Genomic DNA, 26,583 nt, shown 5'->3' with positions numbered 1-26,583 from the left:
AATATTTTAGCCGTGTTTTCTCTTTCAGCCTCTGTCCTGGCAGCAGCCTTATGTTCCCGTCTTGGCGAAAGGAATGTTGGACTTCATAATGGCTCCCACTGCCTTTCTCATGGGCTGTCACATCAGTCATTTTGAAGAGGTTGCTGCAGTAAGTACAATGCTGTCGTTATCAGCGTTTAAACATTAGGCTTTTTGTGTCTACGTGTGCTTTTTTTTAAAACCATAATGAGGGAGTACACTCTTGGTTTCCTTCCTTGCTGACAACAGATAGATCGTGGAAACCTTTCTTATCTAAGGAAGTGGTGTTTTAAATATTTGGGGATTTTAGCTTAAGCTTATAATAACCTTTACAGTAATTACTAGATGTGCATTGAAGAAAATAAATAATAAATTACAATTTTCTTTGTAAATTGTCTCAGTTGAGCTCACATACAGCATCCAACAATAGCTGTTTGTTCTCATCTGTATTCGTCTTTATTCAAGCTGAGTCCACATATTCTACAGAGGCAGTCTGTTTGTCAGACTGAGATCTTCTGTTAGGCTGGATTGTACTCTACTGTACCGATTGTACCTACAATATATGCGTCTGTATGTGCTCATTTGTGGGAATAGGAGACAGAAGACCTCATTCTTGTGAACATCGATGATGGCAGCATTCAGACATCGTGGTGTGAAACAGTCGACCTGCCTGCTATCCCTCTGGTTGCAGCTGAGAGCTTTACATCAAGGTAACAAACATGTGCCTCAATGTAAAAGTAGACTGCTTAATAGATACTGTGACAATAAAAGGAACTATTATGCTTTTACTTATTTTGTGTACTCTTATAGTGTTGGTGCTCTTATTAGATTTCAGTAAGTTAGATCCGCAAATGTCAACACAATCCCTGTGAGCCAAGATTTTGTTTCTGACAGTTGTGTCAAGCTGACATCAGGTTGGCACTGAACAGGAAGCGTTGGCCAGGGGGCAGCCAATCAGAAGAAAGTAGACATGGAGAAAGAGGCCTTTAAGGAACAGTAGTTGAAACCATTTATTTCAGACAGATGGACAGTATAAGATGAAAAAGGGCCTGTTGAGAATGTTAAGCTGCTCTAAAATAAGAATATGGAGTTGGAAATGGACTGACCAGATCCCAACAAACTAAATATGCAGAAATTTGTGTGGGACAAAGTGGAACACATCAATAATGCTAAGAGGTATATTTAACTTAAAATACAATACAATAAATTTTACATGTTGGTGGCTTGTCATTTAGTAAGAACAGGACAAATATATTTTATTTCAAAGTCTCTTGCTAAGTAGATACAAGCTTTTTATCCTAATGAGTATGCATTAGGCTTGTTAACATTTTTCTGATTATAACAAAAAGCCTTCCCTTTACAAAAGTGCTTGTTCTGCAGAATCAGTCAAAATGTGGGACGGACACAAAATAAAAATTCTGTGCAGTCCAACATAAACAGCAACATCTGGTCACCCTAGCTAAAAATGAGCATAACATGTCTGTTTATAGAGAGAAGCATATATGTTCAAACTGAGGTTTGGCATGCAACTCTTTCAGCTCGAATCACACCAGCTTTTGAACTAAATGTTACAACTGCTGCCCTAAAAACTGCCTAAATCAAATTACAAAGGCAGCGAATTTTTAAATGAAGTCCTTTTTTTTTTTTTTAAATACATATTTGGGATGTGTGTATGTCTGTTTGCAGGGCAGAGAGTCTGCAGCTTCATTTTGACCTGGAGCTGTGCCATCTTGCAGCTGGAACCGATGCTAATGCTCTGCGATCTCAACGCAGAGACTGGCAGAGACGGCTCAACACACAGATACAAAATATCGCCCTAGAATTGGTGGTCAACATCTTCAGGTACAGCTTTGCAAATGTCATAGAAATAAATGATTACTATTACAAACTGAGTATATTTAAAATCATTTTATCACTCTCCCTCTCTTTCTTTGCTTCAATTCCATGTATATGGATGGTTTTGTCAGTGGGGTGCAGGACTTCCTAAGCCATGAACACAGGGTTTTTAACAGCGAGGAATTTCTGAGAACGAGGGAGCCAGCAGACCAGTTGTTTTACAAGAAGGTACACTCCCACCTCTACAAACTAAAAAAGCGCCCACTGGTAAACACAAAAACGCTAACTGCTCTTACGCGGTTCTCTTTGTTGCTATCTCAGGTATTAGAAACTCACATCTTCCACTCATTCCTGCGTGACCGGCTAAACAGGAAATGGGACACCTTCAGCCGGATGGAGCAGAACACACGTAATCTCATGCACAAGTATGATAAGAGCATGATGTCATCACTGGTTTCAGTGTGAATGTTAATCAGTTCCAACATTACACGTTTCGTCAAACAATCTCAGGTGGTAGCTCTCAAACAGGTACAGCAGGTGTCCACTGTCTTAGTGTAATTTACTTGTGAGTCATTACTCAGCATTTTCCTGTCTGTACTCCTTGCAATATACTGAGGCTGAAACTGAATCCAAGATTATCTCAGAGTTGCTCTACCTGTTAAACGAGCAGCAGCTGTTTTGGCAGTACATTATTAATATCATTAATTGTGGTTTTGGGGGGGAGTGACTCTGGGTGAGTTTGTAAAATGTAGATTTTTGCATTTTTTTAACTGCTAAAGTGACCCACATGCCGTAAAATTTTGTGCAGATACCAGTGTATGAATAGCCTGTGTATGTAGTGCTTTTTAGTAATTTATTTAGCTTTTTGTGCCAGAGGGGAGAAAATAAATCACTATAAGTAAAGACTGTTTTAAAGTATTTCAGCCCTTCACCACTCTCTTTGAATGAGGATCAGTCAAATCATACAAATTTTTGAAACCGGTCAAAAGGACCACAAAATTGATATAAAACAATAGTGAGTGTCATCTTACATGGTAATACTGATCATTTATTTCAGTAAATTACATTTCACTGACTTCTTGTCTTGGTCAGACAATGTAAGTCTTATATAAATCTGCTTGGGGTTTTGACTATAAGGTGTGCATTTGGGGTTATAATATATAATAAATTAAAAAAGAGATTAAATGGTTCTTACTTGCTGCCCTAAAAATATAATCATTTAACAAAACAAGCGCACAAAGGTTAGGAACGAGAAGTTAGAGCTAAGGTGCTCATGACTCATGAAACTCATAATGAATAACCAGATTGAATGACTTTTGTTGCGGTCATGCATTTGTTCCAGTGCTGGTTGCAATTGACATTAAATCAGGATTTTCATTAGAATACTTTGCTTTGGAGATGTTTTTACTGTCATCGCATAACATGTCAGCTAGTTTGCTGACTTGGCCTCTGGGGATAACAAGCTTCCAGTGCAGGCAACAGATTTGTTAGCCAAAAATTCCTCTTCTGTCCTTGGTCATAATTTGCAAATTCATATAAATAGAAAATAAAACACCATAAAAGACAAATACATAGAATATGATTGACAGCTATGTCAGAATAGATTTTTAGCAAATGCAGTCCTTTTTTGCTGTTTTGCACATAGTATGCAACCAAAGCCAGCTGAAGCATGATTAGTCAGTAAAACTCAGACTTTTTTTGCATTCAGGTATTTGTTTATAGAGATTTTACAGTCATAAATGACATGCTAAAAATGCACGTTATCCTCTGTAAATAAATAGATTTGTCTGATTCAATTACTTTCACCTGCTTGCTGTCATCACCAACCATAAAGAAAACACAATCTGTGCCTCAATCATTTTTCTATTCAGGAATCGTGGAATGACGGAGTCTCCCCGGCGTCCTCCCATGTCTGAGCTATCCAGGTCTGGCTACAGAACATACGGCAGCCCTGACAACAAGCTGAGCAAAAGGCTGGGAGCCAGCCTGCCAAATCTGGTGCAGTCTGTCAGTGAAACTTTACCCGTCATCAGTCCCAGAACAGTCTGCAGGAAGATGACACCTGATATTGGTCAGTCCCAGTTAAGGAAAAGTGAAAGTGATTTAGCCAAGTAGCAATCAGTTTCTAATTTTGTTTGTCTCCCTTCAGGTTTAAAGTCCCCCAAGAAAGCAGTGAAAGTTTTCCGTCTTCCAGAATTCCCTCCTCCGCTGGCCTACCACTATGTCCAAAACTATTATTCTGACATGATTGCTTCACTGGGGAAAGCTATTAATGCTACACCACCGGAAGAGTCTGCTCTACTGGCCAGGTACGAGAACGAAGAAACCTGAAATCTCATATAAAGTAGAAATTTATAAAAATGTACAAGGAAATAGGTTCACGTTTCTTCAATAAATTGTATTAATTTTTGGATGGATGGATGGATGTCTCTATTTAAGTCATTTTAACAATATCTGAACCTTATATAGTGTCAGATCCCTAACCATCTCATCTATTTCTCTGTTCAGGTACCATTATCTGCGTGGTTTGGTCAACACTGTGTCCAACAGGCGTCTTGATGCATTAGAGGACTTTCAGAGTCTGTACAAGACAGACTCTGATATTTTTCCCTCTCAGATGGTTAAGTCTTTAGTGGACTCCCTGCCAGAGTCTGAACGTTTACAGGTCAGTTCAGGTTGTCATGACTGTGTGTTTTACTCTCCCTGCAGATATAAACCCTGTTGCCTAGAACCATCTTAGTTAATTACATCTTTAGCCACTTAAACACAATATACTTGTGTTTCAGTCATCAGTCCCAGAACAGTCTGCAGGAAGATGACACCTGATATTGGTCAGTCCCAGTTAAGGAAAAGTGAAAGTGATTTACTTAAACACAATATACTTGTGTTTAAGTAACCATAGTTTTCTTCTTTCTTTACAAACTACCCTCAGTAAGATTGTGAGGTGTTAACAGCATCAAATATCATGTCAGCAACTCAGTTTCTCATCACAGGATAAGTAGGTGATTGCAGATTATTTTAACAATAATGACTTTCGGTGCAAAAAAGGGCAAGTCCACTGCTTCCGCCTCACCTTCTAGTCTAAATGAAGTCCATCTTAGTTGTTTGTGTGTAATCTTACTGACAGTTAAATAAACAAACAAAGGCCTCTGCCATAATGTTGAAATCTCCCGACAGGCGGATAGAAAGGCAGAACTCAAACGGCTTATCAGTCGGGTCAAAAGGGACCAGGAGCGGGAATGTGCGGGCCGTGGAAACGGGCACGAGGAAGGCGCCATAAAGAGATTCCAGCTGCCGACAAAATACATGCAGCTTGAGGAGTTTGTGAAATGTGTCCAGGAGTCTGGCATTGTTAAAGACCAAGGAACTATTCAGAGACTCTTTGATGCTCTAACTGTAGGTAGGTACTTATTTATTTGACCAGTTACCCTAAAAGCTGTGAGAAGTCTCAGGTTTTTTTATTTGAATTACACATAATTTTCGGGGGGGCGGAGCCTGCTTTGTACTCTCTCACTAAAGCATGTCAGAATTGGTAAATCACACATGCACACACTCACAGGATATTTCCTGTGTCTTTGTCCTTCTTCCTCTCTTTTTCCAAGCAAATATTTATTCTTCGGGTTAAACATTACCTCACTCTTTCTTGAAGGATTTGCTGTGCAGCTTTCAAGGCATAACCAGAGCTTCACTGGGCAGTCGTTGCCCTATGACCTCTTTTTATTTGCTGTTTACTTTTTGCACATACTCGAGGTGTTCTCAGTCGGAACAGAGGTGACTTTTTCAGTAAAAGAAGCATCAGTTCACAAGGTGCAAGTAGTTCCACAGTCCCTGATCTGACAACTTTCATGTTGGCTAAGATTTTTCTTGTGTTGGTTTTAGATATTAAAGCTTTGGCGTGTGTAGTAAAGATTTTCAGTTCCAGTAGTAATAATAATTTGGGAAAGAGTGTCACTAAAACATATGTGATTGGAAAAGAAGGAAGGAAGCTTACAGTGAGAACTTATCTTTGCCTGCACACTGGGATTTTGGAAAATGCCTTCTTTCTTTCTTCTTTTTTTTTTTTCCTGTCATAACATCCTGTTGGAGGTTGTGACAGGCTAATGTCAGGTTTTCCTTTCTACTTTCACTGCGGAGGATAAGATTCAGAGTCACATCAACAGGATTTGGATCTCCTTTTGCATTGTAAATGTATTATAATTACTGTTTCCTATTATAAGTTCCTGTTGTATAGTCACTTAAAAAAGTGGTGTTTATATAAAAATGACTACAACATAACACATGGTTATGTAGTAATTTTAGAACATGTTACGAAAGCGTTGATGTTAAATGAAAAAGGCAGTCAGGCGGTGACTGTGTGTGATTCAGTGGGTGAGAACATAGTTTCGTATCTCTCTGGGTGGTTGGTTGGGTGTGGGGGTGCACAGAGGTGATGCACTGTATGTGGCCATTGTTGGAGAACAGTAGGGATTGCAACTTGCAGTCGCTCACTCTGCAGGCATGCTTGGAAAGAGAAACAGAGCTGACTCAGAGAGTAAGCAGATGCCTGTTTATAATAATAATAATAATAATAATAATAATAATACTAATAATAATAATGGATTGGATTTATATAGCGCTTTTCAAGGCACCCAAAGCGCTTTATAATACCACTATTCATTCACACACTGGTGGAGGCAGCTACAGTTGTAGCCACAGCTGCCCTGGGGCAGACTGACAGAAGCGAGGCTGCCATATCGCGCCATCGGCCCCTCTGGCCAACACCAGTAGGCGGTAGGGTAAAGTGTCTTGCCCAAGGACACAACGACCAGGACAGAGAGCCCAGGGATCGAACCGGCGACCTTCCGGTTACAGATGCGATTCCCAACCCCCTGAGCCACGTTCGCCCCGACAGTTATGACAGTTTGTGACACAATTCTGGGTTTATGACAACTTAAAGACTTATTATTCTTATTAAATGATGTTTAAAATGAGGTTTTAAACTGTTTCAGACCAAGTAGGTCTGATACTTATATATCAGACCTACTATCCACAAACTCTCTTCAGTTGTTTTGAAAGTGTGTGTTTGTTTGATGCAGGTCATCAGAAGCAGGTCAGTCCAGATTTGTTCAAGGTTTTTTACACCATCTGGAAGGAGACTGAGGCTGAGGCACAAGAGGTCTGTACTGTACTTTACACTACTTTAAACAAATTACGATGGGAGAATTAACAGTGATTTGCGGTTCTGTGTAGATTATAATTTAAATTATAAACCTACTATTAAGTTTTGTTTCTGCAAATGGGGAAAAAGTGCCATTCTTTAAGTTAAAATTTCAGTTTATTTCCTTGAAATTCAAATAATTACAATTATTTTTAATTTTCTCAGATCTATGAGGTGGTAACTCAAAATTCTGAGATTAAAAACCTGAAATTTTGGACTTATGGATGACAAAAGATTCTTTCGTTTTTTCAGTGGCAGAAACCAGTTTCAATAGTTTACACTGTAGTTGAACAAATTGGCACTTTATGCAGGTTTTTGTGTTCGTTTGATCTGAAGGTTTGTCTGCCAACATCTGTTTTGGAGCACATTGAGGCCAACGAGTGCGTCTTCAAGGTGTCGTCTTCAGTAAAGACGAGCCGCGGAGTGGGGAAAATCGCCATGACTCAGCGACGGCTCTTCCTGCTCACGGATGGACGGCCAGGATACGTGGAGGTGGCACAGTACCGAGATTTAGATGTGAGATTAAAAGAAGAGAAATCCCGAGATACAAATACAGCTGTGCCCAGTAAGATAAGACTTGAAACGGCAATCTATAGTAGATGTTGTCTTTGTGTACTTTTGTTTTTTGTTTTAGGAAGTAAAGGTCTCCTCAGCTCCCTTCATGCTCCTGCGAATCCCAGGCCTGAAGCTTCGTGTCCGGGGAAGGAAGGAAACTTTTGAAGCTAATTTGAAAACGGAAACTGAGCTTTGGAACCTGATGGTCAAGGAGATGTGGGCCGGGCGCTTCACAGCTGACCAGCACAAGGTAAATCTGTGATGAAGAGGCTGTGTGGGTGTTGCTGTGAGGGAGCATAGAGGAAAATGATAAGCTTCATCAGGAAAATTTATTGAGTTACCTTGCTCGTTTATTATTCATACCTCGTGTTTATTCAGGCATCAGTTTGAGTGTGTGTCAGTTTCTGTGAGGGAGTGGTTGAAATTCCCTCAGTTATACATGAACACAAATAGGCACACTTGAACAAACACAGGGGGTTTCCTTTGTGAAACCAAAAGATGTAACTGTAAAATATCTGTCTGTCACATTTACCCCCCTCACTGTTGTTCTCTTCTCTTTATTTAAAATATTATCATTTCTCACTTCCTTTGATTGTCAGTTTCTATAGTCAGGCAGCCTGTGATGACTGTCCAACTTGTCTGACAGGATAAACATCTACAGCACTGCTTAGTCACATGTAAATCTTGTTTGATCGTTGATTATTTCAGTTGTAATTGCCTATATTTACAGCTTGTCCTGTTTGTATATCATGTCAATATAAGTATTTTTGGGTGTGATAAGTTTATTGAGACCATAAATCTTTAGTAAACTAAGATATAGTCATTCTGAAAAAGAGTGACCATATATCTTTAATTTGACTTGATTTGATTGGTCAATGCATTATGAAGACTGAAATATATGTATGACCTCTGAGATGGATTGCCATTGCTGTATACGCCTTTTAAGTCTGAGAGTATGACTCATGATGACTATTTATCCTGGTATATATTTTTTCTCCTTTGTGACATCAGCATTTTTTTTTTTCATTCATTTTTATTATAAAAAAAATCACTTAACCGCTGTTGTATGTATGTCTGGTCTGGTGATGGCATCTGGCTTATTGAGGTTGACCTTGAACATCAGTCAAAAGTACATTAGTGAGTGTTTACACCAGCTGAAATTGTATTCTACAAACTTTGTAAAAGTATAAGGATCGTAGCCATAAGCATTGCCTTCTAATGCTTTTTTTTTTTTTTAAACAAAAAATTCTGTCTCTCTCTTTCTCTCAGGACCCCCAGTACATGCAGCAAGCTCTGACCAATGCCTTATTAATGGACGCAGTAGTGGGAAGTCTTCAGAGCAGCAAGGCTATCTATGCTGCTTCTAAGCTGGCTTACTTTGACCGCATCAAGATGGAAGGTAGAGAAAGATGTGCTTTGTTATGGTTATGGACATATTTGCGTAATAAAACTGTGCCCGTTTGGAAACTTTATGACTCATCGAGACTACAGTAATCTTTCACTTTGAGTTTGTGCTTTCATCACCTGGTTAAGGTTAGTTGCTTCTCTTTGCTTTGTCTCCAGTCCCAATGATGGTTCCCAAGACAACTGCAGAGATACTAAAGCACAAAATTAACCCTTCGCTGGAACTTGCTTCACCTCAGGCTGTGGATGTTCTTCTCTACACATCAGGTACACACACACACACACACACACACACACACACACACACACACACACACACACACACACACAGCTTTTAAATGTGTCCCGTAAACGAGCAGTTTCTCCATCATTTCTCATCAACACTGTTACAACAAGTTTCAGCCTCTTCCCCTTTTTTATTGGTCATTGTGGGAGTCGATGATGTGATTGGCTCTTTGGAGCAGCAGAGCAATTTCCCAATCTAACTGTGACACTAACGCGCATGCACTGACATATATGTTGACTAATGCACAAAAAAAAACCAACCTGGTGTTTATCTGTCATCACTGTGGCACACACTGACATAAAAAACATGCAGATGCAATAAAGTTCCTCAACCACACTTCCTCCCCAGTCTCATATTACAGTAAACAGCAAAAGGAGTTGCAAGATATTTAAAAACATGCTGGGAAGGAAACCTCTCCTCAATCTCTTAAATAAATGGTCATAAATATGTGGACTCTCTTCTTTTTATTGTGAGCTGTGAAATCATAGGAAAGCACAGGATAAGTGCTTTACATAGTGATTACAAAACTGCAGCGGGAATGGCTGTATGGGCTGTCTGGGTCCTGGGGAGGCCATGACTGAGGGTGTGCAAATGTTTTTTGTTTTTGTTTTATCAAGGTTTGCTTGAATTGCGTCGGCAGTGGGTCTGGGATCATTGTCATGCTGAAAAAGTAAGCTGTTAATATTTCAGGGTGTAAAAGTCTCATGGTACTTCTTTTCTCTCACAATTCTGTCAATTTAAAAAAAAAAAAGATTGCAGACTCTACTTCTTTCTAAAAGGAAGTATAAAGAACAGACACTGACACAAGTTATGAAGAAATGTAAGGACTGCAGAAGTAGGGCTGTTCGATATAACGATATATATTGGATAACGATATAAAAACGTCTATCGTCTATCGCCGAAAACGGCGGCCTTTACAACTTATGTCTAAAAATGTATAGTTTCATGCATCTGTTATACAGTCATTGGTTAAAACACTCGACTCCAGCTACATGACGCGCAGCTGGAAACACTTCCCGCAAGACGAGCTGCCCGAGATTCACATAATTTATAGAAAATGTTACATTTCTGTGATTTATATCGTTATCGGGACGATAGAATTCTTACATCGGGATATGAGATTTTGGCCATATCGCACAGCCCTATGCAGAAGGTTGTTTTTTTTTTAAGTAATTACCTTAGGGGTTTTTTTCTGTCCTAATTAGTTGTTGACTGTAAACAAGGGGAAGAGAGTTTGTGTAATAAAAGTCTCTGTCTGGACGTGACCTGTGGACTGTTGTTGGCTGGCGGCTTGATCCTGACAGGCCAAAGGGATGAGTGATTTGATGAGAATGCAGATCATTTTATGGCCTTCACAGTCACCTGATTTAAACACCTAAGAAGACACAGTAAACTGTGCGTTCCACCACACCGGAAAAACATTAAATAACATAGAATATCTTTTTTTTTTTAATGATATTCATCCTTATATTAGTGTAAAGCAATAGAAGAGTAACTGCCAAGGAAGTGAAACTATCTTCTTGTAGTTTGTGGTTTATTTATTTCTTTTCTTCCTTTAATATGTCACCTATGAATTGTGGTTATTATTTGTGGCTTTTGTTGTTTAGTGCATCCTTGATTTTTATCCTGGGGCACCGACAGCCTGGCACATTATATGGCAGGAAGACCGTGAGTGAAAAGCTTTAAAAAAAGATCCACAGAGCCATTCAGTGGCCTTCAGCAGGCAGCCATCTGGGTCCACTTAAATACATGCTGGTGGCAGACTAACCCCTGCCACTAGCACAGTCACACTCAGTGATCCACACATTAACAAACACATTTCAGTTCTTCTGTAGCAGTCTGCTGCTCTTTGGGATTTCTGCTGGTGAAAAAGAACAAATCTGGCCATTCAGGTCCTCCCTCCCCGGCCCTCTCGGACTCTTTCTCCCTCTCCGGTTTGAATATAGGTCACTGAATTGAGTTCCTGGCACAGATCCGGTTCACACCCCCTCTCCTCTCCCCTCTGTTCTCACCACACTTTTTTCTTTTTCTAACTTTTTCACTTCATAAGTCCTCTTACCTTCTGTTCCACTGCCCTTTTCTGCTCCTTGAAGTAAAAACACAGGATGTTACTTTTTTTTTCTTCTCCATGAGCTGGGGCATTTTTTAAAAGTGCTGAATCCGTTGGGAGAAATCTGACCGTTGGTTTGGTTGGGTGGAGTCGAGCTGCAAAATAACATTGACATGAAGTGCTTCCCTTCACACTGCTGGAAGAAAACTCCTAAGTAGCCTCTGGAGTAGAAGACAGAAATCTGTATAAGTAATATTCACTGCAGGCCAAGTGTAATGATAGGGTGTTGAGAAATAACTGATTAAGTGTGTGTGTGTGTGTGTGTGTGTGTGTGTGTGTGTGTGTTCTATTTCAGGTCAACTATGGGTATCGGTAAATAAGGGGAAGGTGATGGTGTTTGATGCCTCCAGCTGGTCCCTCACACACACCTGCCATGTTGGGAATGCTAGACTGGTGAGAGGAACACATGAAACGAATAATCAGGCTCAGACTGCTCTAAATGATTGTTTCCAGACATTTTTACTTAACGTCTGGTGCATGACTCCGGTTATCAGTGCAAAAACTCCACCCATCTGCCGTTCAAAACTTTATTTCGAAGGGGCAACCAATCAGAAGAAAGCTAAAACATCTTGTTTAAGACAACGAATGAAATAGATTTTTTTTAAACTGTAAACTTTAGAACTACAACAGTTAAGCTCTAATGTAAATGTCAATACAATATGGAGCTGGAAATGAACATTGCAGGTCCACTTTTAACACAGTTACAATTTTATTTTTATTCATGAAAATATTTGTATTCAGTTATATGGGTTGGCTGATGCCTGTCCCAGATGTGACAAGGCAAAAAGGAGGGGTACGCTATGGACACGTTGCTTGACTAAGGGCTAAAACACACAGGCAGTCAGGCATTCCTGACCAGATTCATACATGGAGTCACCAGTTAGCCTAACCTGCATGTCTTTGGATTGTGGGAGGAGGCTGGAGTATTGGAGGGAGAGGGAAAACTTTCCAACTCCACACAGTTCAAATCCACTGACCAGTTGTGTCAGTGGATTTGAACCTGGGACTGTCTTGCTGTGATATAACAGTGCCATAGACTGCACTACTGTGCTATGCATGAAAATCAAAAGAAAAGACCCAAAAAAGCAGTAGTAAATATTCAAATTTGATCCTTTCACACAGTTAAGCCTCTACATGTTAAACTGGCTTCTCTAAACCTCTGCTAGTAGTCTTTTTTCCACCACTAAATAAAAACACCTGGCCAGATGTTTGCTCATCGCTGAACTAAATCAGCAGATAAGCACACCACAGACATCAGGTACATATTAAGTATATATATTAAGTGGTTTTTGTTTCTCCTTCTCTGGCTTCACTTCAAACATTATCTTTCAACATGAAATCTCATGTTTGTAGGGAATCCATGGTGTGTTTTGAATAGTTTACATTCCCTCAAAGAACAAAGCATTTTCCAGTGATAGCTGGCTGGAGGGTTGAAAGCACCAGCCAGTGGTCGAGCTTCATAAACATTTTCTCCAGGAGAAAGGATTTGTGAGGTTTTAAGACACTTCTTAAGTCTAACCCTTACTTCAACTGTGCAGTTCAGTTACATGAAATATGTTGGAAGTGTGAGACAGAGATGGGCGGAGTATGTGTTTTCACTTATAAAACACTGGCATGACGATTTCTAACTTTCACCAGCAGCGTGAAAACCGCTGTTGAGAAAATATCATGAAATTATTGTAGACAAAGTAATTTAAACATTTTTTCTATTGATAATTTTTAGCTGTAACTTCCAAGTCTATTTGCACATTCTGTAACACAGAGGTACTTGATATTAGAAGTAATGTTTGTCAGGTAGTGTTTCAGTAGTTTATTAGAACAATTTTGCCGCCTAGTGGACATGCTGAGTATTGCGTCCTGCATGAAGCTCTTAGCAGCTCAGCTGGAAGAGCTTCTGACATTTAAAAATATGCAAAGACACCTGCTGTGGCGACCCCATTGTGAATGTGGGAGCAGCTGAAAGGAGCTTTAGAATTAATTGACTGAGTTGTTGGTTTTTTTGTTACCCAGGTAGAAGATTTTGAAGATCCAGGTTAAAAATTTGTGTAAAGCTGTAATACCTGCGGACTCGTGCTCAGAAACATGTTTCTGGTTTCAGAACTGCATGTTGGAGGTTGACAAAGATCAGGTGTGGATGGGCTCTGAGGACTCAGTGATCTACATCATCAGCATAGTGGCCATGGTGTGTAACAGACAGCTGACTGAGCACAGGGCAGAGGTCACAGGACTGGCGGTCGACAAAGACAAATACAGGTAACGCAGAACAACAGCCACAACAAAAATACACAATCACCCCCCCCCAACTCGGGCCGCACTGCCTCACTGCCCTCACATCACATACCGAACACACCTTCCCAGATTTTCTGCTAAAGCTGCAAATTGTCTCCTCTCTCATTCTAATGTGCTGTTCTTGCTGTCACTCTGCTGTTTCGACCCTTAAACCTCCAGTATTCTCATGGAGGCTTTATAAAGAAGTTTATTCATCACTGCCAATATGATATGTATGAGTACCAACTTCTGATCGAGGGAACACCCAGTTTCTGTTTGTGTATTCTAATCAAACAGTTAATAATTTCAGTTATAAATTCGCAGTTTAAAGAAATGAACTTTGAAACAGAAAGTTAAGAAAAACAGCAAATAAGCCATCAGCAATATAAAAGCATTCAATTTGTTTGATGAATTTCTTGAACTTGTATACTATTCTTATTCAGATGAATAACAATATCATAAGTCGACTGGTTGTTTCAGCAGTATTATCATTATTGTTAGGTAATTAAAGTTGTATTCAAGGAATGGAAATGTTTGTGTCTAATCCACTCTGTTCTTGAAATGTACATTAAAAATAATCTTACCAGCCTGCTTTGTTCTTCAGCCAAAAGGTGGCATACTCCTGCAGTGCAGAGGGGACAGTCATGGCGTGGGATGTCTCCACATTGCAGGTTGGTTTAATATCAACCATTGTTCACACCTGTTTGCATTTCTCTTTCAGCTTGTTTGACTTTTCCTTTTCCTTCAGGTGAAGAAGCACTTCCGCCTCTCCTGCAGCCGTCTGCAGTCCATTTACAGCTGCAGCGGCACGCTTTGGTGTTGTAAGTTTCCTTCACACTGGACAGTTGGAAAAATGGAAAATCTGAGACTTTGATGATGTAAAGTGAATACCCTCTCTTTCCGTCTTTCCCTCTGGTCTGGTTTAAGGCTCCAGAGACAGGATAATGGAGGTGTGGAGGAATGGTTCATTAAAACGTTGCATGAATTTACCAGAACAACAAAAAGGCTCCACAACTACTTTCAGCTGTGCTCTGATCTTACCAGAGGTACAAACACACATTTTGCTCTTAATATTGTTTTTCTTTAATAAATGTATTTTCATTTTGTAAGAGTGACCCCGTTTCACCTGATGTGTTTGTGTCAGCGGGAGGAAATGTGGAGTGTGTGTGCAGATTCTGGAGAGGTGTCTATTTGGCACATTAAAGACTGCAGCAAACCGTTCCACCGCATCACCCTACAGGACTGCACCGGATGCTACTGCATAATTAAAGTTAAAAACCAGGTTAATGCACACACGCACGCACACGTACAGAGCAATATGGAAAATATTCTTATTTTTATGGTTGATGTTAATATGATAATCAGTGAGTCTCAGAAGTGCTAATTTTTCACATTTGAACATTCAAAACACAATGTTTTTGTTTTATTTTTATTTGTTTTAGTCCTTCTTTAATTTGTTAAATTCTAAGAGAAGTTAACTAGTTGCAATAGGAGCTTAGGGGAGAGTGGGGCAATGTAAGAAATCTTTCAGTGAAGTTAGCCTTTCAATCATGAATACAACACAAGAATAAAATGGGTATAATGCGGCTTCAGGATCTTAGTTGTTATTCAAACCATAGCAGCAGAAGCAGATCATTAAAAACAATATAAGGCACAAATAAAGGGGTCCTTCAGTCTACTTGCCCTTATGAGGAGCAAAGCTCCATCCACACAAAGCCCCCATCCATTCACCATAAAAAGTTAATGACATTCAGCGACTTCAAGTTTATTTTTAGAAAGAGGGGCAATACATATTAATGAACATTTTAACAAATGTAAATATGCCAGATTATAGCCTTGGGCTAATTTCCATCTGCAGACCCTCTGGCAGGTTGGTGTTAAACACAAGTTAGTAAAAACATACAGAGACACTATTTACAGGTCATGTGACAAGGACAAAAACAGTGATCACATTATACTAGAACAAACAATGACAAGGAGAGTGGACACAGAGGACAGTATAGATAACAATAACGGAAACACATCAATTATATTGCACAAACCCAGTATTGTATATGCCCTGACTGTCGTGATATTGCGTTCACCCATTGCACTAACAGTTGTTTCCCTTTTTGTAATACACTAACTCTTTTTCCCGTCCAATATAAAACATGATTATTAAACATGATTACATGTTTGTGTGTCCCTCAGCCGCCCTTTTAAGTGACTCTTAAAGATGGGTAGACTTGTACTTTCCCTCACTGACAGTGGAAGACTATTCCAGAAGCTCACTCCCTGATATGACAGAGCATTCTGTGAAAAGGTGGTCCGCCTGAATGCCAGTTCACAATCACCTCTAACAGTGGCTCGAGTCAGTCGAGACCCGGCAACACTGCTAGACTTTTGTTTAATAAAATCACTCATTGGTGGAGGTGCCAGACCATATATAACTTTGTATATTAGACAGGCAGATATAATTTGAAATTAGTAAAATTTAAAAACTTGTATTTTTCTAAAATTTGACAATGGTGATATGAAAAAGGTTTTTTTATCTAATATTTTCAATGCTCTTTTGTAGCACACTTCAATTGGCCCAGTAGCAGCAGAGCTCGTATAGGACCAACTTGTAATACAATATTCAATATGAGCCAGTATCATTGAGTGCAGGAATGTAATCGCTGCTGTGTCTGTTAATGATGTGCGGATATGTCTAAAGTTCTGTATATTAACATTTACAGTTTTCACTACTTTTTTTTAATGTGTTTTTTAAAGGATAATTTAGAGTCTAGTAGCACTCCCAAGTACTTAAATTCCTCAACATTAATTAATGTTAATTAATTCTTGTGCACCTTTGATCATTGTATTGGTGCACGACAGTTTCAGCTAAGCTTTAGCTGTCAGACTGTCGGCCTCACATTTGACTCTGGAATACTTTGGCATACACAGAATTTTGTGGTCAGCTGCAAAGACTGCAAGGTACCCAAGTCCTGGCGATGCAAAACAAGCCCAAATCACCATGTTTCACAGTTGGTATGAGGTGTCTGTGCTCACATGCTGTGTTTAGTTTTCACCTGTGCATTATAGCGAAGCGCCTCCACTTTGGTCTCAGCTGTGACACGTGATGTCACATGTTATCTAAGACTGCTCCTTTGCTAGCAAAAACGGAAAAATTAGTGTATAATTCTTTAGGATGAATTTGGCCCCACCTGCTCATCTTACCCCACTTTCCCCCGGTTGTTAACGAATGTTAATCTTAACTGATGCTTGAGAAACTATTTGACATTTAACCAAATTAACTAACCTCTTTGCTGTGTAGGTGTGGGTTGGCGGCATGGGTCGCAGTTCAACCAAAGGGAAGGTTTACATCCTGGACACAGAGCGGTACCAGGTCCTGAAGGAGCTTCACGGCCATACCGACAAAGTGACAGGGCTGTGCTCAGCTGAGGACCGCTACGTCCTCAGTGGAGCTGGAAAACATGATGGGAAGATCGCCATCTGGAAGGTGGAGTAAAGAGGCAGAAGGACTGAAATGATGTTTTATAGTCAGAGTGGAAGTTCTCACTGAATTCCCTCTGTTCAAACAAATCCTGGATAATGAAGGGAAGATCCATATTTGGAAAGCACAGCAAGGAGAAAAGCAATCTGCATCACCGGGATATGAAGGAATGCAAAGAAGCTCAAAGTCTACATGAAGTATGACCAACCCGGGCAGCTTCTCCTGTCTTCTATGAAGTTAAGATTAGAAATACTAACAGAACTTATTTTATCATTTAATGAAGGAAAACTCAAGACTGAAAGAGGGAAAGTGAGCTCATGTTCTGCTGGATAATTTTTCAATCCAAAATGCATCAAAGTTCACTTTAATGAAGGTTTTGAACACATTTAGTGTTTATGTAAGTGCGAACACACATGTGGTAACAGCGTGTGACTGAGCCATACCTCCAACCGTGTTTTTGACGTTAGTGTCTGCAGCTCAGAGGAGTCAGAATACCCCGAAAACAAAACTGCGGTTGAAGATTTCACCATCACAGTGGGAAAGCCCCGATAGAAGATTATTTTGATGAAGGGGATGCTTTAATGGACAAGAAATATGATGATACGCAATGGTGGGAACTGGGCTTAAACTTGATCGACACTCAGGTGTGGGTCAGAGGATCTGCAGCAGCTGGAATATGTTTGAACAGGTAATAAAATAGGGGCTAACTGTACAGTATGTCAACAGTAAGAGATATTTTTCCATTGTTGGACAAAGTTTTTCCTTTAATTTTTTTTTTTTTAAATCTTTGTGAAGGAAGTTATGTATTTGTAGTTTTTCCCTCTATCAGGAGGATTATGTAGAAACCAACTGGCCAATTTCCTGTAAAATTGCCAAGCAGGTGGAGTATGGGTAAATGAAGGAACCATTTTATTGTTTTCTGGGTTTTTAACACTATGTAGCCACTTGAAAGTCAGAGTTGCACATGTTTGTGACAGATTACAAAGGAGTTAGCATTGGGTTTCTTTGGATCAAGCTGAAAAAATCTATCACATTAGATTTTCCCCGTAAACTTTATCCAGAATTCACACAAGTGGACTGCAAACCAAGCTTTACCAAAGTTATTGTATAGATTTTTTTTCTTTTCCAAAGATTTTTAGTCTATTATAGCCAATCAAAACCAACGACAAATAGGAAGTTGTGTCACGATGCTGCATCGTTTTGATCTACAGGTTGAACTTGACATACAAACTTGGACTTCAGCATTAGACCTCGAGCATGCTCAGTGTACAGAGGCATCTAGTCTGTTTATTTTCAGAGCAGTTTAACAGTTTTCTCTTTGGCAGGCTGCTGTTCAAGAAGATTAACCAACCGAAAGGTCAAAATTCCTGTTCACGCGGTGCCTTACAGATATTAAACATTCAGATATTTATTAGGTTAAATCAGGCTATAAAATGTTTCACGCATGTTATAATATATTTATATTTTGTGATTTTAAGATGGCTTTCAACTCGGTGTTGTTTTAATAGTAGCATTATTTATATTAACTTAGTGGAACTGGAGAAAGTGTCTCACACATAGAGAACATTAAGAGTTTTAAGTGTTTATTAAGTGTATTATAAAACTAAAGCCAACTTCATCATCAGTGGTTCTGGTTCACAGAACTATTTTTACATTTTGTCATCTGAGGTTCAAACTGAAGGTTAAACTTGTCCTTTACTCTTGTATTTATACTCTGTATATAACTGCGACAAATGACGATGTTGTAAATTAAACGAATGACAACTCAGCCATTGTATTTATACCTTTGCAACCTTTGCTTTTGCACAAGCATGAAAATGTACATATTCTCTTTTTTTCTTTTTCTTTTTTTTTAAACTGACAGTCAGTACACTTATTAAAGGAAACCTCAAGTCTGTTTTTATTCTCAGCAAACCGAAGCTTCAGTGTACTTTCTGCTCAGTTAGAAGGATGGTTCACAGGATGGACAACAATAAATACTTAATGAAAAAACAATTTAAGACTCCTCTGACTTTGCGTCTTTCTTTTGAACTAAATCCAAATAATAAAAAATGCTGTTTGCTGATAAATCCTGAGTGGTTTCTCGGACTCACAAACTATTGCTCTATTAGTTCAGTTGGCTTTGTCGTCTAACCAGTTTAATGATTTGTTACTGCGCAAATCTCGACCTGCATACTGTTTGCAAAACTGTTTATTTTGCACTTTCTAGAGTTCGTCAGAAGAGGGCGCAATTTGATACCAAGTTCATATTGGGTAAAGCCTGAGGCTTGATGAAGTGGAGGTTCATAGTTTAGAGTTAGCGACATTAACACAGTTCAGACACACATAACCTGCTTGTTTCCCCTGTGAACTAATAATTGCTTGTAAAACGTTTGAAATCAGTATAAATGACATTTTAATTTTCAATCACCAATTTAAGTTGTTTTACTTGGAGTAGAATTTATTTTTATTTCAATAAATATAAACTCATCACACTGACAAACATGCAACTAGCAACTATTACCCCAAGATTAAAAGAATAAAAACCGGTTGATAATTTCAGGTCTGCAGTGTAAAACTGTTCAGAAAACAAAGAGGCTATTTGACTCCTGGCTCAATCCCTGCTTAGGCTGCAGGGTGGGAGACCTGCAGTAACAAAGGTACAGCAGACTGGGTCCACCCTGCTCAAGTGTCCTTGAGCAAAACACTGAATCCCTGCAGGGCTGCTGTTATGTGAATGACCTCCCTGTGGAGTTTGCCAAGGTGTTTTTACAACGAGGCTTCTCTGAAAATCCTTTCTAATACTCAGAACACTGTGTTATATGCACTTGCGTGCAGTTGTATTTGTGTGTGTGTTTGACATTGTTTTGTAACATAAAGCCATAAGCAGCTGTTAATCTCTCACCATGCAGGTCCACTAATGCCTCAGCACAGTACATGATAAGTTGTTTTCTGTGCCTCCTGCAGCTTTTAATCAGTCTCCTTTAATCCATAAACTTTTACTTCAGGAAAAGGAAAACACAACTGTTTGTGCTGCACTTTAACATACAAAGGCACAGTAGTCTGTGCTATAATGCTATAGAGAAGTTCCTGATGCCTTTATTAAGAATTTATCAGCTAATGCTGACATGCATGTTTTATTCATCTTCTTTTAACTCTCTGTTATATATAAAATAGGCAATACCTCTGTAGTTGTTGTCCAAACAGCACCCTTCAACATAATGAGTCATGCCCTTAATGTTCCATTCTTTTTTTTAAATTGCCTTCTTTTCAGTTTAATTTATACAGCATCAAAACACACGATTAACATCAAGATACCTTATACCTTTTTTATATTAAAAAGTCTACACAACATTTGGCAACAGTGTGGGGAAAAAAACCCTTTAAAGAGGACGAAAGCCCCGGCAGATCTAGGCTCAGGGTGGAGCAGCTGCCTGCATCGGCTGACTGGAGTGGGGAGAAAGAGAAACGGTAAACTGCAACCGCAGCAGGAAGAAGAGAAAATGTAGACATGCATGTGAATGTGGCATACACAACAAATGCACCACATGTGATAAAGAGGGAGTATCCCAGCAGCCTGAGCCCATAGAAGTGTTACAGCAGCAAGGGTTAAGCCCGGGTTAAAGAAATTTTGAAGGCTAATTTTAAAAGGAGACAATGCGTCTGTCTCCTGAATCCACCTTGGGAGCTGGGTCTACTGGAGAGGGGCTCTTCAAAGCTTGTTGAAACACAAGCCAGCATGCAGTCTTAGAGCAAAGTGCTCTATAATAACATGATAATATAACAAATATGATAGTGTAAGGTCTTTGATAGCTTAAAGTTTTCAGGCTTTGCATATAGGGAGAAAAAATTTGAATTCAATTCTGGATTTGATAGTGAGCCAATGAAAAGATGCTAATATAGTGGCAATATGATCTCTCTTTGGCCTGTTTCCCCATCGATGCGGTGCTGATGCAGAGCCATTTGTGCCTTTTGAAAACCAGCCTGCATTTCACAGGAAATGAAAACTGAATGCTACGCAGCGTTAGGATAACTTGGGCACATTTCTGTGGAAAGAACATAACTGCTGAGTCAGCAATTCATAGCTGGGCCCAACACGTTTGTGCTAACTGTAGTTTTGTCAGTGGGAATGTGTGGAACTGGTTCTAGATTTGGCTTGGGCACCTTGTACATGGAAAAGGGGCATTTTCAGTACCCTTGCTTATTGAAAGCATTAACAGCATAAACATATTAAATGACTGTTTGTAAAGAATATAACCTGTTCCTTGAGTTCCTTGTCTTGTGTTTAGTCTTCACGCTGTGGGTTTCAGGGGGAAGGACATGTTCTGTATATATGGGACAGCTGAAAAAAAATGTTGACGTTGTCTGTGGTTTGAACAGACAACAGTTCAATGCTCAGCAGAATTTTTTGCCAGCTGACCATTGTCCACTTTAAAACAGTAAGAAGACACTGCTTTGAGGGTGGGACAATATTTTTTCATGTCAGACAACTTACATTGCTTTAACATGTAAACAGCGTTTATGCAGAGCCACATAAGTCACAGTATGATTAGCAAGACTGCATTTTTGAGTCTATAAACGGGGTCTTGAGATACAGCAGGTCATAGAGTTCAAGCGAGACGTGATTTTATGTTTTCTGTAACAACTAGTCGGTTTAGTTTTTGCAAACTTCACTCAAACAGAAGTAAATAGCTCCTCTGTTGGGACCTATTTCTACACATTTATTAATAATGACTACAACGAATACAATATTTAAAACACATATTCACAGAAAAAAACATTTACAGTACTGACTCATTGGTTTACATTATTTCTAAAAGCATCATGTTTGCATGTCTTCAGTTAAGTATGGTTACAGTTACGGTTAGGGGTCAGCTTTTGGGCCGTCGTTGATGACGGCCTTGACCTCAGAGGGTTAAACTTTGGAGGACGGGAGCTCTGCTCATGGAGTCGCCTGTAAAATAATACAGTGTGTTTGTTTTAGTAACTCTGGTTTCTTAAGTTTAAACAGAATTTAAGCTGCTTTTTTAAAGCTACAATTGCACCATGATACTTTTAGAGCTGTTTTTGTTTTAATCAATCATATACATGTTGCATTTCATAAGGTGTTAATGATGTAAACAAGCCATAGATTAGCTGACTAATTGATTCAACTGGCAGCAATTTTCATAACTGATGAGATGTCAAGGATTCAAGCAGCCTGCTTAATTGTATATAAATTGTTAGCAGCCCCAGTCAGCTGACTGCAAATGACTAATTTAACTAACTTCAAATCTGCTTGGTCTGCAGCACTTAAGCACAACTGAAAGTGAAATGATGGATTTACAGCTTTGCAATATGATAGTGACACTTCTTTTTGGAAAACAATCTCCATCAACAGAAAATAAATAAAATATAGCTAATGGCTCTGTGTGAGTTACAGCTCTGCACCACAGTGTCTGTCTTTTCTTTTTGAAACAATGAATGTGAAAAGCACAAATGAGGGAAACTCAGGAGGGAAAATGTTACTGTATATTAGAATGGGTGGTTTTTTGGATTTGGGGGGGGGGGGGGGGGGGGGGGTTGCATTCAACAATAAAATGCATGTCTTAGTAGTTCATCATTTATTACAGTGTAATATCAGAGCCTTTTTAAAGGAAATTTGTCCCCTGAAAATCCTGCGATACAGTTAGCAACGCATAACCATGGATATTGCTTTGTCAGCTTCATGAGTTTTACTGATTTTATGAGAAATTTCCTTTTGATTAGATTTTTCATGTTTAAAAGTCCCAGACAGAAAACGAGGCATCAATCATTTCGTATCTAAATTATGTTAATATATAAGCACTTTTGTTAACCTTCCCTCCCAAATCAACAGGCCTATTTACCTTTCCAAAGGTGTGAATATGGAGCTTATTTAATTTGACCTTTCAGCAAGAAAGTGAAGCCAAAGTTAACATTGCTAGAATTTAGACGATGGTCTTAGAATAATCAATGAAATGACATAAAAACAATCTGTTATAACTGAGGTCCTGATTTCAAGGGGATGCTGTGGTGTGTGAGTTTTCCCCTAATGTTGTAGCCATGAAGAGAGAGCAAATTTAACATTTCTGTTTACTCCTTTATAACCATCACTTTTGCCTTTATGATGTTGCTGTTGTCACTATATTTGTCCTCACATTCATTTGCATTTGAAATTTTATATGAAAGAAAGAAAGAAAAAAAAAGCAATAATACTGAAACAATAAATTTAAAACTTACAAACTGCAGGGATCCAGCTTTCTCATACTTATTGCCCAAAACAAATTAGATGTTTTGAGGCCAACTGCTCCTTATTAGGCTGCACAATAAAAAGGGGAAACTGGTTTCCAGCAGTTCGTTTTATTTTCTTCTTTTTTCTTCTTTATAAAACTGGATTTTAATACAAGGATGTTATACATTATGCATTGACCCAAACCTGGAGGTCTGTGGGCTTGTTTGAAAGGATTGCAAGGAGAAAGCCTCTTTTACTTTCTGAAAGGAACATGGAAGCTTCTGGAAGACTTCTGGAACAAGGTCCTTTGGACAGATGAGACCAAAGTGCAGATGTCTGGCCAAAGTGCACAGCAGCAATTTTGGTGAAAACCACCCACAGCACATTGGCAAAAACCAATTGTTAAGCACGGTGGTGGAGGGATGGTGATCTGTGTACAGGAACTGGACACCTTGCAGTCGCTGAGTTGATCACGAACTCCTCTGCTATACCAAAGTATTCTACAGGGAGTGCAGAATTATTAGGCAAATGAGTATTTTGTCCACATCATCCTCTTCATGCATGTTGTCTTACTCCAAGCTGTATAGGCTCAAAAGCCTACTACCAATTAAGCATATTAGGTGATGTGCATCTCTGTAATGAGAAGGGGTGTGGTCTAATGACATCAACACCCTATATCAGGTGTGCAGAATTATTAGGCAACGTCCTTTCCTTTGGCAAAATGGGTCAAAAGAAGGACTTGACAGGCTCAGAAAAGTCAAAAATAGTGAGATATCTTGCAGAGGGATGCAGCAGTCTCAAAATTGCAAAGCTTCTGAAGCGTGATCATCGAACAATCAAGCGTTTCATTCAAAATAGTCAACAGGGTCGCAAGAAGCGTGTGGAAAATCCAAGGTGCAAAATAACTGCCCATGAACTGAGAAAAGTCAAGCGTGCAGCTGCCAAGATGCCACTTGCCACCAGTTTGGCCATATTTCAGAGCTGCAACATCACTGGAGTGCCCAAAAGCACAAGGTGTGCAATACTCAGAGACATGGCCAAGGTAAGAAAGGCTGAAAGACGACCACCACTGAACAAGACACACAAGCTGAAACGTCAAGACTGGGCCAAGAAATATCTCAAGACTGGTTTTTCTAAGGTTTTATGGACTGATGAAATGAGAGTGAGTCTTGATGGGCCAGATGGATGGGCCCGTGGCTGGATTGGTAAAGGGCAGAGAGCTCCAGTCCGACTCAGACGCCAGCAAGGTGGAGGTGGAGTACTGGTTTGGGCTGGTATCATCAAAGATGAGCTTGTGGGGCCTTTTCGGGTTGAGGATGGAGTCAAGCTCAACTCCCAGTCCTACTGCCAGTTTCTGGAAGACACCTTCTTCAAGCAGTGGTACAGGAAGAAGTCTGCATCCTTCAAGAAAAACATGATTTTCATGCAGGACAATGCTCCATCACACGCGTCCAAGTACTCCACAGCGTGGCTGGCAAGAAAGGGTATAAAAGAGGAAAAACTAATGACATGGCCTCCTTGTTCACCTGATCTGAACCCCATTGAGAACCTGTGGTCCATCATCAAATGTGAGATTTACAAGGAGGGAAAACAGTACACCTCTCTGAACAGTGTCTGGGAGGCTGTGGTTGCTGCTGCACGCAATGTTGATGGTGAACAGATCAAAACACTGACAGAATCCATGGATGGCAGGCTTTTGAGTGTCCTTGCAAAGAAAGGTGGTTATATTGGTCGCTGATTTGTTTTTGTTTTGTTTTTGAATGTCAGAAACGTATATTTGTGAATGTGGAGATGTTATATTGGTTTCACTGGTAAAAATAAATAATTGAAATGGGTATATATTTGTTTTTTGTTAAGTTGCCTAATAATTATGCACAGTAATAGTCACCTGCACACACAGATATCCCCCTAAAATAGCTAAAACTAAAAACAAACTAAAAACTACGTCCAAAAACATTCAGCTTTGATATTAATGAGTTTTTTGGGTTCATTGAGAACATGGTTGTTGTTCAATAATAAAATTATTCCTCAAAAATACAACTTGCCTAATAATTCTGCACTCCGTGTAGAGTCAAATGTAAATGGTAAATGGCCTGTATTTATATAGCGCTTTACTAGTCCCTAAGGACCCCAAAGCGCTTTACATATCCAGTCATCCACCCATTCACACACACATTCACACACTGAATGTGAGGCCGTTTGTCTAATAACTAAAGCTTGACTGAAACTGGGGCATGCAACAGCACAATGATCGAAGCTGTTCCAATGCACCCCTCTAAGCCAGACCTCAGCCTGACTGAAAAGCTGTGGAGGACTTTATAAGAACTGTTTATAAACTAATCCCTGGATCTCTCAATGAACTCCAAGTAATGCTCTAAAGAAGAGTGGGGCAAATTTCCACCGCAATGATGCGAGAGACTGGAAAAGTCATACAGTCATACAGAAAACGAGTACGTTTTGTGCCGATCGTGGCTCAAGAGTTGGCGGTTCGTCTTGTAATTGGAAGGTTGCCGGTTTGATCCCCGGTTCTGACAGTCTTGGTCGTTATGTCCTTGGGCAAGACAGTTCACCTGTTGCCTCCTGGTGGTGGTCAGAGGGCCCGGTGGCGCCAGTGTCTGGCAGCCTCGCCTCTGTCAGTGAGCCCCAGGGCAGCTGTGGCTACAATGTAGCTGCCATCACCAGTGTGTGTGAATGAGTGGATGACTGAATGTAGTGTAAAGCGCTTTAGGGTCCATACAGACTAAGTAAAGCGCTATACAAATACATGCCATTTACGTCAAGTTATTGCTGCAGAAGGCAGTATTACGATCTACTGAATTATGGCGTGCACTCAATTTCATGCAAACTGCTTCTACATTTTCGCTTAGCTTTTCATTAAATAAATAATGAACGTGCAAAATACCATGTGTTGTTGTTCTTTTGAGGTTGTATATGGTACCTTGGTGTATAAAACATTAGAAATAATAGACGGTGTAACGAGAAACTTAAACTAGTTATGAAAAGACAGGAAAAGCTAACTAAAACTGTACATGTAAAAAATAAAGCAAAATAAAGCATTGATACCTCTGTTTTTAGCGAGAACTGCACTATTTTTAACGGCATTTCCCTTTAAGAGTTCAGTTTCTCTGCTTCTTTGTATACCAACACCAAGACTCCGCCTCTTTATGCAAATGAGCCGTGACGTCGACGGAAGCTAGCGCTACGTCTCCTCTTCCGACAGATA

At 39.6% G+C, this 26,583-nt stretch overlaps 1 protein-coding gene across 1 annotated transcript in view; it reads left to right on the top strand.

Moving 5' to 3' along the window:
- The window catches only part of dennd3a (DENN/MADD domain containing 3a), a 28,281-nt gene extending 9,132 nt beyond the window's left edge, over positions 1-19,149 (top strand). Inside the window, exons 10-30 of the mRNA XM_086280334.1 lie at positions 29-148; positions 613-728; positions 1,705-1,860; positions 1,986-2,082; positions 2,176-2,279; positions 3,726-3,925; positions 4,004-4,163; positions 4,363-4,519; positions 5,032-5,254; positions 6,930-7,009; positions 7,388-7,567; positions 7,686-7,856; positions 8,876-9,005; positions 9,170-9,277; positions 11,702-11,799; positions 13,505-13,659; positions 14,279-14,345; positions 14,423-14,495; positions 14,602-14,720; positions 14,819-14,956; positions 16,970-19,149. Of these exons, the coding sequence (XP_086136460.1) occupies positions 29-148; positions 613-728; positions 1,705-1,860; positions 1,986-2,082; positions 2,176-2,279; positions 3,726-3,925; positions 4,004-4,163; positions 4,363-4,519; positions 5,032-5,254; positions 6,930-7,009; positions 7,388-7,567; positions 7,686-7,856; positions 8,876-9,005; positions 9,170-9,277; positions 11,702-11,799; positions 13,505-13,659; positions 14,279-14,345; positions 14,423-14,495; positions 14,602-14,720; positions 14,819-14,956; positions 16,970-17,164 (2,847 nt within the window). The 3' untranslated portion in view covers positions 17,165-19,149. The remainder of the gene's footprint in view (positions 1-28; positions 149-612; positions 729-1,704; positions 1,861-1,985; positions 2,083-2,175; positions 2,280-3,725; positions 3,926-4,003; positions 4,164-4,362; positions 4,520-5,031; positions 5,255-6,929; positions 7,010-7,387; positions 7,568-7,685; positions 7,857-8,875; positions 9,006-9,169; positions 9,278-11,701; positions 11,800-13,504; positions 13,660-14,278; positions 14,346-14,422; positions 14,496-14,601; positions 14,721-14,818; positions 14,957-16,969) is intronic.
- The last annotated feature ends 7,434 nt before the right edge of the window (positions 19,150-26,583 follow it).

Source organism: Aulonocara sp. 'chitande type north' Nkhata Bay, linkage group LG22 (genome assembly GCF_057382095.1).
Source record: "Aulonocara sp. 'chitande type north' Nkhata Bay isolate Kocher_YH1m ecotype deep benthic linkage group LG22, A_spYH_male_GT1.1, whole genome shotgun sequence".
Taxonomy (NCBI): domain Eukaryota; kingdom Metazoa; phylum Chordata; class Actinopteri; order Cichliformes; family Cichlidae; genus Aulonocara; species Aulonocara sp. 'chitande type north' Nkhata Bay.
The sequence above is the reverse complement of the archived record's forward strand: the minus strand, read 5'-3'. Positions and strand labels throughout refer to the sequence as shown.